This window comes from Parasteatoda tepidariorum, chromosome 2 (genome assembly GCF_043381705.1).
Source record: "Parasteatoda tepidariorum isolate YZ-2023 chromosome 2, CAS_Ptep_4.0, whole genome shotgun sequence".
In the NCBI taxonomy this organism is placed as follows: domain Eukaryota; kingdom Metazoa; phylum Arthropoda; class Arachnida; order Araneae; family Theridiidae; genus Parasteatoda; species Parasteatoda tepidariorum.
In genome coordinates, this window is record NC_092205.1 from 5,416,784 (window position 1) to 5,430,680 (window position 13,897).

General features: G+C 28.4%; 1 protein-coding gene across 1 annotated transcript in view; it reads left to right on the top strand.

The window, feature by feature from the left end:
- The window catches only part of LOC107442219 (actin-binding LIM protein 2), a 98,619-nt gene that overhangs the window by 51,080 nt on the left and 33,642 nt on the right, over window positions 1–13,897 (top strand). The window contains exons 2-5 of the mRNA XM_071177085.1: window positions 5,993–6,088; window positions 8,806–8,989; window positions 11,542–11,678; window positions 13,318–13,444. Of these exons, the coding sequence (XP_071033186.1) occupies window positions 5,993–6,088; window positions 8,806–8,989; window positions 11,542–11,678; window positions 13,318–13,444 (544 nt within the window). The remainder of the gene's footprint in view (window positions 1–5,992; window positions 6,089–8,805; window positions 8,990–11,541; window positions 11,679–13,317; window positions 13,445–13,897) is intronic.

The following is a 13,897-nucleotide window of genomic DNA, read 5'->3' on the forward strand; positions in this document are numbered from 1 at the left end:
AAATTCATGAAAAATTTATTTAAAAGGGTTAGAGAATAAAAAAGAAGCAAAGAAAAGTAAACGCACATTGCAAGATAATTGTTCTGATGAACTTTCACTCGGGCAACTTACAGCTGAGGGGAAGAAACTTGCAGATCAGCTGCTATCAGCACAAAACATGCTTTCTTTAGCTGAAAGCCATGTTGCTAATGGATTAAAAAATAAAGACTTCAAAGAAATTGAGGCAGGTCAATTGCTTCTAAAGGAAGCAAATGAAAAAATTCCAGATCTTATAAAAAAGATCCAGGAAAATAAAGAGAAGCAATCTAAATATTCCAACAAGAAAAGGAAACAATAATTCTCAAGGGTCCGCATTCGCCCTAAAATTTTTAACTCTCCCTTTTATTTCCTAAAATTGTACTAACATTTTCCTTGCATCCTTAACACTTTACCGACCGGCCGTCGATTAATCGACGTTTTGTTCTCAGCGCATTACCAACCGGCCGTCGATTAATCGACGTTTTGTTCCCAGCGCTTACCGACCGGTCGGCGATTAATCGACTTTTGACCGATCTGTGGTGACTACGTTTTCCACCAATTCAGCATGCCCTGAAAAAAATTTAGCTGTCGTTTTCTCGAGTGCAGCTGGGTGCGACCAGATTTTCCTGCGAAAAGAGTCGGGATTTTTCATCGTGCAGCTGGGTGCGACTAGATTTTCCTGCGAGGAAAGTCGGGATTTTTTCATCGATATGAAGGCAGGGATGCCAACNTGATCCTAGATAAGTAAAATTTTTTACAGATTCAAATTTAAAAGAATCTATTTTAAACAATTTAGGGATGGTTTCCTTTGTACCACAATACATATATTTTGCAATACATATATTTTGCAATTATTGATGGCTTATTTAAGCCTGTATTTTTGTAAATATATCGCATTTTGCGATATGTAAAAATACAAGCTTTTGATTGGTCAAATTTGCCCACCGTAATTGCGAAAATTTAACTGAATTCCGCTACGGAGTTGAACATTAGTAGTCTTAAACTCAAAAAATTGTTTCGGTTGTTCAACGACGGTTATAAAATAAAATGAAATAAAATTTGTCGTATTAGTACGTTTACTGTCAGAGCGTGCGAGCTTGGGTAGTTGCTGCTTCTTTCCGATGAATAGAAGACCTGAATGGATAAAAAGAAAATGTAACCAAATTTTTACCAAGCAGACGTTTTTCACTTAACTTTTTTTTAAAAAAAGATTAGAATCTTATTGCAAAAGTAAAACTAATGATGTAGGTGGTTTAATAAAGATTTCATGGATGACATATTATTTACGCTGGTTAAATTGTTGCACCAAACTAGTCCAGAAGAATTATAAGAGTCCACATTTTCCATCCCATCTCTGATTGTGACAAAACAAAATAGATTCGTTATTTCTCTCCAAAATACCGAACATGTCGATGCATTTTCTTTGTCGGCAGTTTTTTTATTTTTTATTTCACACTTAATAAAGCAAAGAATGAAAAGGGAGAAGTTAAATACATGAAAATATTCTGATCTAGGTAGGTCTGACGTATGATTTTTTTTTCCCCTCATGGTAATGTAATCTTATGTTGCAAATTGTCTTGGAAGATCAGTTTAGTTTGATATGGAAGGAAGTGCTAACTAAGCATTGCTGAACAAAAAGAATGCCTTTCGAAGGTCTAAACTAAACTAAACAGGTTATAGTTAAAGGCGATAATATCATTTTTTGAAACTAAATGTATTCAGGGATGTGAGGTAAATAATTCATCGTCTCCTTTTGTGTGGGTGAATAAAAATCACGAGTTTGTCCGTGCTTGAAATCCACGGATGCATTAGAATAGCATCATGATTGCTATCACTCGACACTTGCGGAAAGTGAATCTTTTTCGTTGTTATTTAACTTCCTGATTTGGGGACTGCACACAAATTGAGATTATCGCATAAAATTGTTTCGAAAATCGTTATTAAATCGTTATTACCGTTATTTTTAAAAGTGAAATGGGTCCATTTGGAAAGTGGCTTAGCCGGAGACTTATAAAGATTAAAATTTTAAAATGTCGGCTAAAGTGGTTCAGTTTTGGGTGATGCTTTTAACACTATAATTTGATGAAACACCAAAAATGCTACACTATAGTCTGTTCAACGAGAACTGATAGTGGAAGTAAACATAAGGGTTGCTATTTGATCGCCAACGTTTGCTACTTCGACGTTTTCTTCGCTGAATGGGCGATTTCGTTTGAATCGACAGAGCTTTCGTTTTTATAGAAAAACGAAAATGATATTCGGTTTTTGATACCTTAAAGTTAGANGACTTATTCCACTTTCAAAAATAACGGTTCATATTTTGATTACAAATGAGCCACAACGTCTCTTTTTGTTTCATTCAATTTTATAACTTTTTTTTATCCTTGGCATTTTTGAATTTGTTATTCCCAACTGGAAGTTTCAAATTTATTTTTAAAGCAAACCGTATCATTAGACTAAAATAGGTCATTGAAAAGTTAAACAAAAATGTCTAGATTTGATACACTCTAGGGGGAGGGGAATATAGTTTTGATTACTAATTCTAATCGAAGATCTTACTGAAAGAAAGTAATTGTAACATTCTAAAACTTTTAAAATTATAATTATGCTGTATAGATCCTAGATCAGCGATTCCCAAATGGTGTTCCGCTGAACATAAAGGTTCCATGAGTTAGTACTTCTTATAGGTTTTAAACCCTCAGATTATATTTAGATCCAACCTATAATTCATAATTTATTTAATCTTCCAGTTGCCTTTGTGAAATTATATCAAGTAAAATGCCAATGAAATAGAAAGGGCATTTTTAAATGAAAATATAATATTTCAAATAAATACTGAAAATTTTCAAATAAATTTTGAAAAACTTATGAAAAGAACAATCATTTATAAAATATTGCATTACTATCGCGCTTTTCAAATCAAAATAAAATAACTAAATTAAAATGAAATAAATATTTTTCCCTAATAATCATTTTCAACGTATGTGGCAGTTCTTTTAAGTAACGTGATTCGAATTATTTTATTAATTTTCAGCTTATTTATATACATTAAAGACAAATTCTTAACTAGATTAAATGGAACACAAGGACTTCAAATTTAATTGTCGGATATAAAACCTACATTAAGATTATAACAATGAAAAAAGTCTTCATTCCACTTATTAAAGTCTTCTTTAGGTTATAACGTTCACAATTACCTTAATAATAAACTTTATTTATGAAGTCGGGGTTCCGTTAAAAGAAGGTTGATTATTTAGGGTTCCATAACCGGAAAAAAAATTGGGGCGCTGTTTCGAGAATTTTCGTTCATCTTATAACGCAAGGCTTTAGCGAATAGCATGCCATTTATTCTAAAACTGTTACATTTTCTATAACTGATGTGTTTGCGAGTTATTCGTTCATTATTGTTTGAATATGTTTTGTCCAGGGCCACGTACGCTAATTATGAAAAAGACGCTACACGTCAATATAACGATGCATTCAACACTTCATTGTTTGAGTGCATAATAAATGTGCAAAAATACAGAATTCAGTGAATTTGATTTTAATAATTTCTGTCCGAATGAAAAAGCTTCGCTAAATCGACGATTTTTTTCCTTCAAGAAGTTTAATTATTTTTTACACGCTGAGGCTATCCATAGTTCAAATTAAATTTTTATTTGTTATGTGAAGTAGTTAAAAATTAAAGTTATGTTCAAGTTTAAGACTCTCAATACAGTAACTGTTGTAAACAATTGTATTAAGTTCCCTGCTGTTACTGTACTTTCTCTTAGTTATTATTCCTTAATTCAGTGGTGCAATGTTGACGATTCTAGCGATATTCAAAGGTCTAATTACTTGTGTGAGAAGTAAAAACTTAGTGTGGCAAATATTTTCTTAGTAATTCGCTTACCAACTAAGTAACAAATTTAATGTCTTTTGTAAAAACGGAGTAGAAGTTTTTCATGAAAAATAGAATTATTAACAATTTTAGTTTAAGTCGGATATTATTAATTTTTTTTTTTATTCGCTTCCATACAAGTCAACTATGTTGGATAGGAAAATCTAAAGTGAAATTTCATAATTTGTTAGTATTCCCTATTTATTTATGAAAATAGGAAATAGTTCGTGATTTACAGGAAATTTTAAATGCAGTGATAACAGCTTTGTCATTCCGGTTTTTGTATAGAGCAATGGTGTTAAAAGTGATTGAAGAGCATAGTTTTTTTTTTCTTTCCGGTTTCCTTCCGGAAATTATTTCAAAAATAATCTTCCTATTCCTTATGATAGTTATAAAAAGGTATCTATATCTACTCTTTCTTTCTGTCGGAAATTTTATGTCCAGCATAAAGTATGAGGAAATAAGAGAATTATTATTTTAATGCTAAATCAGTGGTTCTTAATTTTTTTTACGGTAACGTATCCCTCTATGATCGATCATCTTATAGTGGAACCCCCAAGTTAATGAATAAAATTAGTTTTTGTGATTATACTAACCAAAATAATAAACTACAAATTATTTTGATCAATATTTAATGTGAAGAATGAAATTTGTTCAGTCATCGTTTTACCAATAATGGACTTAAAATTATAAATTTCATGTCGAACAGTTCAATGCACAAACCTGGACTAGTTCTGAATTTTGTTTTCGGTATATGCATATGCTGAAAAAAGAACTGAGAAAAAGAATGGTTATCAGAGAAGCATAATTCTTTATTCTGGGATTTGATTATTTTTTAATTTAATTAATGAAAATTTACTACCATCTTTCATTGTTACAAATTTGTGAGACATGCAGAAACTATGAATACTTTTCCTGTTGTAGGCTTTTTTTATCTTGAACTTTATTTCGTTCGAATTTGAAATACCTATTTTTTACTTTCGTTGAAATGCTACCACATGGATGTCACATTTGTCTTGTTGCTCACTAATTAGAAGAAGAAAAAATTGGTATCGATATTCAAGAAATTAAAGTTCTATCTTTATCTCTTAAAAATTCATTTCTCAATAGTAAAGTTGAAATTGTTTAACGCTATTTTAAAATTTCTTTTTTAAGTTGCTATTGGTATGATTTATAGTTGCAAATGTCTGGAATTTTGTTAATTATAGTTGGAAATGTCTGGAAAAATGTCGCCATTTTTTATACTTTCTAACATTCTTCTTTTTATCTATAATTTTAAATAAAATATAATGCTATAATTTCGTTGATGATATCGAATAATATTTTGTTACCCTGGTGATACTTCCTTCTTTTATTTTATTTTATTTATTTATTTTTTTGATTGACGTTTAACAGGTTGTCGACAATTAGGTGAAAAGATAAGAAGTGCTAGCGAAAATAGTGGTGTGGCTTTTGCTTTCACTTTACTTCGAACAAATCTAATTTATGCTAATTCTAAGTACACTCCCGTAATTTTTATTTTAAATTTAGCAGTAGAAAATAAAATAAGTCTTTAATGAGTCATTGTGCATGATGGAAATGAACCGAAATAATTTGATTACCACTTTTCTGCTTTTTACCTTAAATTGTTAGTTAAGAGATTTTTTCTCAGCGATTTAGAAAAAAAAAAAAAATTAAAGCTGTATGTGCCTTATTATAATAACGTGGTAAAAAATAGATTGATGCGGCAGAAAGATTTTAACTGACTATACACTTATTGTCAAACGCATTGTAAAGAAACATAAAAAACCATCTTTTTAAAAAAGTGCTATAATGATTTTTTATTTGTTTATTTTTATACAATATGTGTTGCTTTCTTTAACAATTCCATCACCTGTTTCTAGAATCAGCTCTATTTAAGTACTTATTTTCTTACTTTATCAGGTATATGATATATGATTTATGACATTTTTGTTATTTATAATTATTTATACTTAACTATTTTTCCTTTTTACTTAAATGATAAATGTGAAATGTTTTATCTGTTGTGAAACACGATGTTATGATGAGCAATGTGAAAAAATATATGTTGATTGTCTTTGTCTTTATTTATAGGTAAAGTTCTGTGTGAAGTATGCAAGAAAAAATGTAGTGGCAATGCTCTTAGAGTTCAAGATAGATATTTCCATTTAGATTGTTTCAAATGTGCAGGTTAATATTTATCATTCTTTAATTACATATTTTGATCTTTTTTGTTTCTGCTAAATACTTTCTCATTTACTGGAAAATTATCTACCCATTCCAATTAATTTCTTTTATTACGAAGGATAAAAATATTCGAATTTTGGCTAATGATATTTATTCGGTTCGTTTATTTTGATATAAACATTCCATTATTTTTCTTACTTTTTTATTATTCGCCGTATGCCCCTTTTGGGGCGGGGCGGGGTTAAGACGTCCCTTACTTTTTTATTATAGTGGTTAAGTATTAATGACCCTAATTTTTTAAATGTATTAAAATAAATGTTTTTTATTTATTTAAATAACATTTACGCTGATATTTCGGCATGTTTTACTGTGATAGTAAGTATGGTTATTGCTTATTATTTTAATTGATTATTACTTACGCTCTTCACGCTAGTTTTTATTTATTTATTTATTTTTTTTTTTCGTAATTTAACCGTTGTTGAACAGCCGACCCAATTCTGAATTTACAACTACTAATTTTTAACTCCTTAGCCTTGTTTGCGGATTTCATTTCGACCTGCCATCACTGGGAATCGAACTCGAATCACCTCACTGGGAAACGAGCGCTCTATCATCTGAGCCACTACGGTTCTCTTTACACTGTTTGACGCAAAAGGCAGAATACTATGCCACCCGGTCTTTGACCCATAAAGGGCTGTTGCGGGAATGCTTTGCTTTATAAAAGAAAAGCGGAAACGGTGAGGAAAGGAAATGTAAGCGAGAGAAAATGGCGTCGCTAATCAAATGTAATTAAAAAAATTTTTAGATTTATAACTCAATAAATTTTCAGTGTGTGTGTTTTTAATTAATTTTTTTTTTTCAGTAAGTAAATGCTTAGGTAAAGTGAAGATTGCACCACAAAAAAAAAAAAAAAAAAAAAAAAAAAAAAAAAAAAAAAAAGCATTTTTATGGTTATCTGTCCCCATAACTTCACCATAAATAAATAAGAATGTGATTTTTCTTTACTTAAATATTTTTATAGGTTTTCAAAAAAGATAAAACTCTTGTTCTTAAAAGAGCATTAAAAAAAATTTCTTTAAATTTCACTCTTTGAGTTTTCCTCCTTCAGTAGACGTCTGGTTTTACAAGTACATTTCACTTGTGGTTTTTATTTCTATATCACTTTATATTATTTATTCAAATAAAATAGCTCAATTCGCTTTATTGGTTCTGGTGTGAATTTAATGGTGTCTGGATTCACTCATCTGTAGATAATGTTATTCCAATAGTGTTGTTTTGGGCTGACAAAATAAAAAAGATGACTTTCTAAATTTGTTTTATTTTCTTTATTTTATGTTTCGAAATTTTTTTAGGAACTTGTTTAGAAACTTCCTAGGAAGTATTGGAAAAATATTATCTTACCCCTACTTTTTCTTTAAATCATCTTTTAATGAAGTTTTTTTCCTTCTTACTATCAAATTATATAAATAAGATTATAAAATATTTGCCATTAAATTTTGTGGTTTAGTGATCAATGACTTTTTCTATTTATGAAAAGTACATTATTGTTATTTGCAATTCTCTTTTAAAATTCTATTCTTGAATTATTTTTATTTCAGTTTCAAAAGTAGCTTTATGTTAGCTAAATTTTAATTTCTAAAATCATATAGTTTTCGAAAATGGAGATAATTTGTTCACTTCCTTTAACTTGTTGTGAAGCTTAAATATATATATATATATNTAAACTTTTGACCTGTGGTGTACATATATATATATATATATATAAATAAATAAATGCTTCGAGAAAAAATATAAATATAAAACTTAAAAATATTGAGAAAACACGGGAAAAAATATTTATAGGAGAATAATAAAAAAATTGTTAAAAATTTTTTTTAAAAAAAGATTTCAAATATTTTCAGAAAAATTTGCCAGATTACAAAATATGAAAATAAAAGCATAAATAGGGTGTATATATATATTAACTGTTTCTGAGAGACCTATATATATGTATATATACTATTTTGTTGGAAAAAAATGAACTTAATATCGCAAATAGTTTTAGTAATTAAAAAAATTAACTTGAAAAAAACCTCCAATCTGACGAGATTTAATGGCCTTTATAAACTCAGAATAGTATTAAAATAAGCATATTATTCAGTATTCACTAAAAAGCATAATTTAATATGATAAAAAATCTTCTGGGGAGATTTCCGTATCGCTGATCTGTGGCAGAATAATCGCCGAGCCTCGGCAAGTTCCGGGCAGTGGCCCGCGAGAAACTAAAAAAAAAAAAAAAACATCACAGTAAGGGGCCTACTCGANCAAAAAGGAACCAACTTGAAAGGTATAAACTCGTACCCACCCCCAGACAAACATCTACATATTTATTATTTTTTTTAAAAAAAAATTGCAAGTTTAAAATCTATTTGGCACATTGCTGATTATATTTGGCGCAACAGATTACGATACGGAAATATTCCCAATCTTTTGGAAAACTGCTTTGAATAACCTAAAATGTCAGCAATCAGAATGAAATTATGTACCATTTTTAATTTAGAAAATTAGCATTGTATCACTATTTAAATTTGTATACTTTCTACACGGAATTTATTTGAAATGTTTTTGGTCACTTTTTTTTATTGATGATGCATTGCAATGTGTTTGTGACTAATATTTTTCATTCATGCAACTCAGATATTTGGAAAATCTATGTAATTAACGTGATACATTGATTTCAGAATGTGCTGCATCTCTTGCTCAAGGAGGGTTTTTTCTTAATAAAGGTCTATATTACTGTTCTAAAGATTACCAAAAACTATTTGGTACAAGATGTGCAGAATGCAAAAAGTATGTAGAGGGAGAAGTAGTCACAGCCCTGGGGAATACTTATCACCAAAAGTGCTTTGTATGTGCTAGTTGTAGGTGAGTTTATATTTGCTCCTTTTCTTCTTTTAATGATAACTTATTGTTAAAAATTTAATTACATTTATCTTGAAAGTGTTATCGGCATTTTTCCTTGGCAGGCCATGTAATATATATTTACTTTGCAACTGTTTTTCTTCAGAAATTAGAATTTAGTTATTTATTCATATCCTGCTAAAAAAAAAAAGATATTAATTAAAGCAACTAATAAAATATTTTTTAAATATGTGCTAAACTAATAGTTCAATATTTGTTCCATTTGTTTTAAATATAATGTATCTGAATTACTTTTTAAAAAGTTGTATTGCTTTGTATTAATATGTAATTATTTTTTTAATTTTATGTTATTTATTTTTCTTACTCACTTAAATGCCTGACACTATATGTTAAATGATAATAATTTTACATAAAGGGTCTTAAAATGACCATTATATTCAGTTTCTGGCCATATTATTAGATGCACAATAAGATTCTTTGTAAAATCTTAATTATCAGGTGATACTATACAGCATTACGGTTTTTACGTGGCTGAGACCGGTTTACGCTTGTTTATGTTTGTGTATCCAGTGGTTAACATGGTAATGCAATACGTTAAAAATAAATACAAATAGGAAGTATATAAAAAATCTCCTGAATGAAAACCCATTGCATGCATGCCCTGTGGCAGAAACACGGCGACACAGCGACATTGTCGCAGAAAGGGACTGAGTTCTTGCAGAAAGATTTTCTTATTTGGGAAACAAAATTTTTGGGTTTGGCAAAAACAAAAGTTCTCAAAAAAGATTCTGCAGAAACAGAAACTGTNACTAATATAATACCTGATATAATAAATATTCTATATTTATATAATATATCGTCGACTTAATCCAATCGTTGAATTTATATCGTATATTGTCTTATTTAACCAATTGATTCACGAACATAAACAAGTGCAAACCAGAGATTCTACATAGAATCTTATTGTGCGTCTAATAATTGGGCCTGGAACTGTAGATTATTTCATGTATTTTTGCTGCATCAGATGTATCTTTAAGTCTTTTTAATGAAGTATTGAAGTTTCTAGGAATTTTATAATATTGAAATATTTTACTCATATTTTATACATCATTATAGTTTTGATAATAGCCAATACTTTAGTTATAGGTTACCTGAAATTTAAATCTGTTATAAAAAATATCTCACGAAATATTTTTCTTTAATATTCAATGAATACTTCTATTTCAATTATAGCAATAAGTTATGACAAATTATTAACAAATAAAAAACTTTTTGGTACAAGAGTACTGCAATTATAGCCTTTTTTATTTCCTACATTGACGATACATTTTAGCAACTAAGACATGATTATGACTATATCATTTATGGTAAATCTGGTTAATATTACCCCTTTATAATACTACATTAACCAGTTTTTCCCTGAAGTATGTATTTTTTAAAATCAATCTATGATATTCAGGCGCATACTATTTTAAAGCATTCTGTGTAGTGCTTGTAAATTAACTTAAANGATTATTTCCAAAATGATGGTAAGGTAAACATCTTTCAAAAAAGAAAGAAAAATCCTGAAATCTTATGAGGAAAAAAAAATTTTTTTTTAAATGGCGGGAAAATTTATCGATTTCGTTCCGGTTTTTTGGTTTTCTGATTTCCGGATAACGGGTTCTGTACTGTACTACATTAACCAGTTTTTCCCTGGAGTATGTTTTTTTTTAAAATCAATCTATGGTATTCAGGCGCATACTATTTTACAGCATTCTGTATAGTGCTTGTAAATGAACTTAAATTTGTTGCACGTCAATATTCATTTGTATTATTGTATCAACAATTTTATTTGTTTTTAAATATGCTGGATGCAGTAAGTTGTGTATTCTAAGTTGCCAGATTTTTAAGCATTTTTTCTGTTGGAACACTTTAAGTTCTGTATGGAATATCTTTTAATGCAGATATTTTGTTATTGATGACCACCTCCTCCAAAAAAAGATGCATTATTCCTGTTATGTGCCCAAAATTTCTGTTTCTCACCATCCTATATGGATAAATGTATTTTTCACTTATTAAAAACTTAATATGTAACTACACCTTTTTAAAATGAAAAACAATTAAAATAAGTTTTGTTAACCTTTTAAGATGTGTGCACTTTAATATTATACTGTAATGTAAGTTTGAACTATGTAAATGTGAATTTTATGGCTAGTCATATGTAAAATTAGGTAAATATCGTATTATCTATAAAGCACTATTAATGAATTAGAAATTTTTTGGTATACTTTTACAGAAATTGCAGTTTTGACAATTTTGCATTTGTTACATATTCAAAATAATTTATTATAGAGTCATGGTCATTCTCAGTGCTTTAATTTCTCAAACTTATTGTTACAGAATATAATGGAAATATAAAGAAAACTGTAATTGTTTGCCCTTAATTAAAAGATATTTAATACGTATTATCGTTTAGAGAAGTACTAGAAATGATACAGCATTAGTTTTTGGAACTTGAGTGAAAAATTTTATGTTTTATCTCTATAGTTTAAAACGAAAAATTTTGTTTTCAGGCAACCTTTTCCATCTGGGGAAAAAGTTACATATACAGGCAAAGATATCCTTTGTACAAAATGTATTCAGATTCCTATTGTATCAGCCGAATCTCCAACCCAAGAATCTCAAATACAGAATGGACCAACTCGTAAAAGTAATTTAATACGCACACTCATTCATTCTGCTCTCCCTCACTCTCTTTTTTATTAATTTGTTAATTTTTGTACATTTCTGTAACTTTTTCCTTATATAATGTTTTTTTTCTTCTTTTTTGTTCCATTCACTAATGTTTGGCCATCATAAGCTACCAGTAATTTCAGATAAATTATTTTTAACTGTATATCCTTTATTTTAATAAATGGTAACACCTATCAAGTATTAGTTAATGTAGCCTTTTTATTTTCAAATCTGGCTGGAAGTAGCTTCTTACAATTCAAAAAAAAAGTTTTTTTAATATAAAAAGTAAAAATTAATTTTATTTTATTAATTTTGCTTACATAAATTGAGAATTAGCTAGGTTTTTGTAAATTTGTATTTGACTTCACTTATAAATTTTTAAGCAAAGTGCCCAAAAAATAGAATACTTTTATGAGTTTCGATTTAAAAATCGGACTTTTACGTATTAGGGCTCAATCTAAAGATCTCGTTTAAAGATCTAACCCTACGTATGATAATTAATTTGTGCAAACGATATTTTAAGTTACGGAAACAAACACAAAAATGTACTTTTGGTGTATATACAGTATACTCTCGATATCTCAAACTTCTATATCTAGAAAACCTTTTTCTGTCAAAAAAGTATATATATATTTTCCCCTTGGCATTATATATACATTTAATTCCTATGTCGAAGAGTTTCTTCTCCAAACCTTGTTATGTCAATTTTTTTTTGAAATAGAAAGCAAATTTTTTGTAAAAATCACAATGTAAGTTTATTGTAAACCAATCCTTTTCTATTCAATGCATAATTATTTTTGGAAATAAAATTATCTTTGTTGTATTTAGACTTATAGTCAACTATCATTACATCCATATTTATTAGTAGTTGACTCTTATTTTTTAGAGCAATATTTTAGATTATATTTTTCTACTTCTCAGAACATATTTAGTTCTGAACGTGTTATCTCGAAAACTCTCTATCTCGAAATTTTTATAGTGTCCCTTTAATTTTGAGTTATCAAGACTGTATATATATTTATGTATTATAGTATACTGTATTATAGTATTTATGTATTATAGTATACTGTATATATATTTTTTATTTGAATTCTTGTCCCTCAAAATATTAACAGAGTGCGTAGCATTTTTAAAAAGTGCTTATTTTTGATTTACGTTTTTTAAAAGCCCTTAAAGGTACTTTTTTTATTTAGGGTTTGTAAAAAGTGCTTAATTTTCTATCTTTTAAAAAGAGATTTTTTCCCCATATCGATTGTCGTTCTAAATTACGAAAAATGCATGAAATCCCCAATTTTCTCTTCAGTATTTATCAGAAACTAGTTGTTTTATCATGATTATGTAAAAATTTTTGAAAATGTTTTTGAATTTTGTTGATTTTATGTTTATAAAATAAGAACTTTAATAAAGAAATAATTTTTATTACTGCACAGATCCTAATTATGATTTTTTTTTTTTTTAAAGTGATTAAAAAAATATTTTTTGAGTGCTTAAAAAGTACTGACACTTATTTTTTATTGAAAAATCTTGCTACACAACCTGATTAAGGCTTGCTCGCTTTTTTGTGTACTGTAAAAAGTATTATTAAATGTATGGTAAATATCTTTGTTTTCTTCTAGTATGTGCTGGCTGTAAGGAAGAATTAAAAGAAGGACATGCTCTTATAGCCTTAGACAAAGAGTGGCATATATGGTGTTTCAAATGTACTGCTTGTGAAGCTGTGCTTCATGGAGAGTACATGGACAAGTATGTATTAGAATCACTCTATTTGCTGTTGTAAATATTAAACATCAATGTTTGACATCATAGTTAGATAATATAGACGTTTTGCAAATAACATGATGGTGGTGATTCTCCAATTTTGCAGATATTTTTTGTAATATTTAATATGATATTAAAAAAGTATCCGCTCGTAAAAAGTATCGTAAAAAAAGTTTGCAGTGAGAGGAAAGAAAATAAGAAATAGATGACGTAATCATGATTCGTAATCAGTAATCAGCAACAAAAATTAACAGTTGCAGAGTGACAGTTGGAAGTCTTTTAATGTAATTTCGTTTGGAGCGAAATTGTAACTTAATATGGTAATTACTTTGTATGAGTGCAGTTCTTAAATTTTATATTTATGTTTAACTATTAATATTAATCTTTCTCTAATGTACTTTATATATATACATGCACATTAATATTTATATATATATA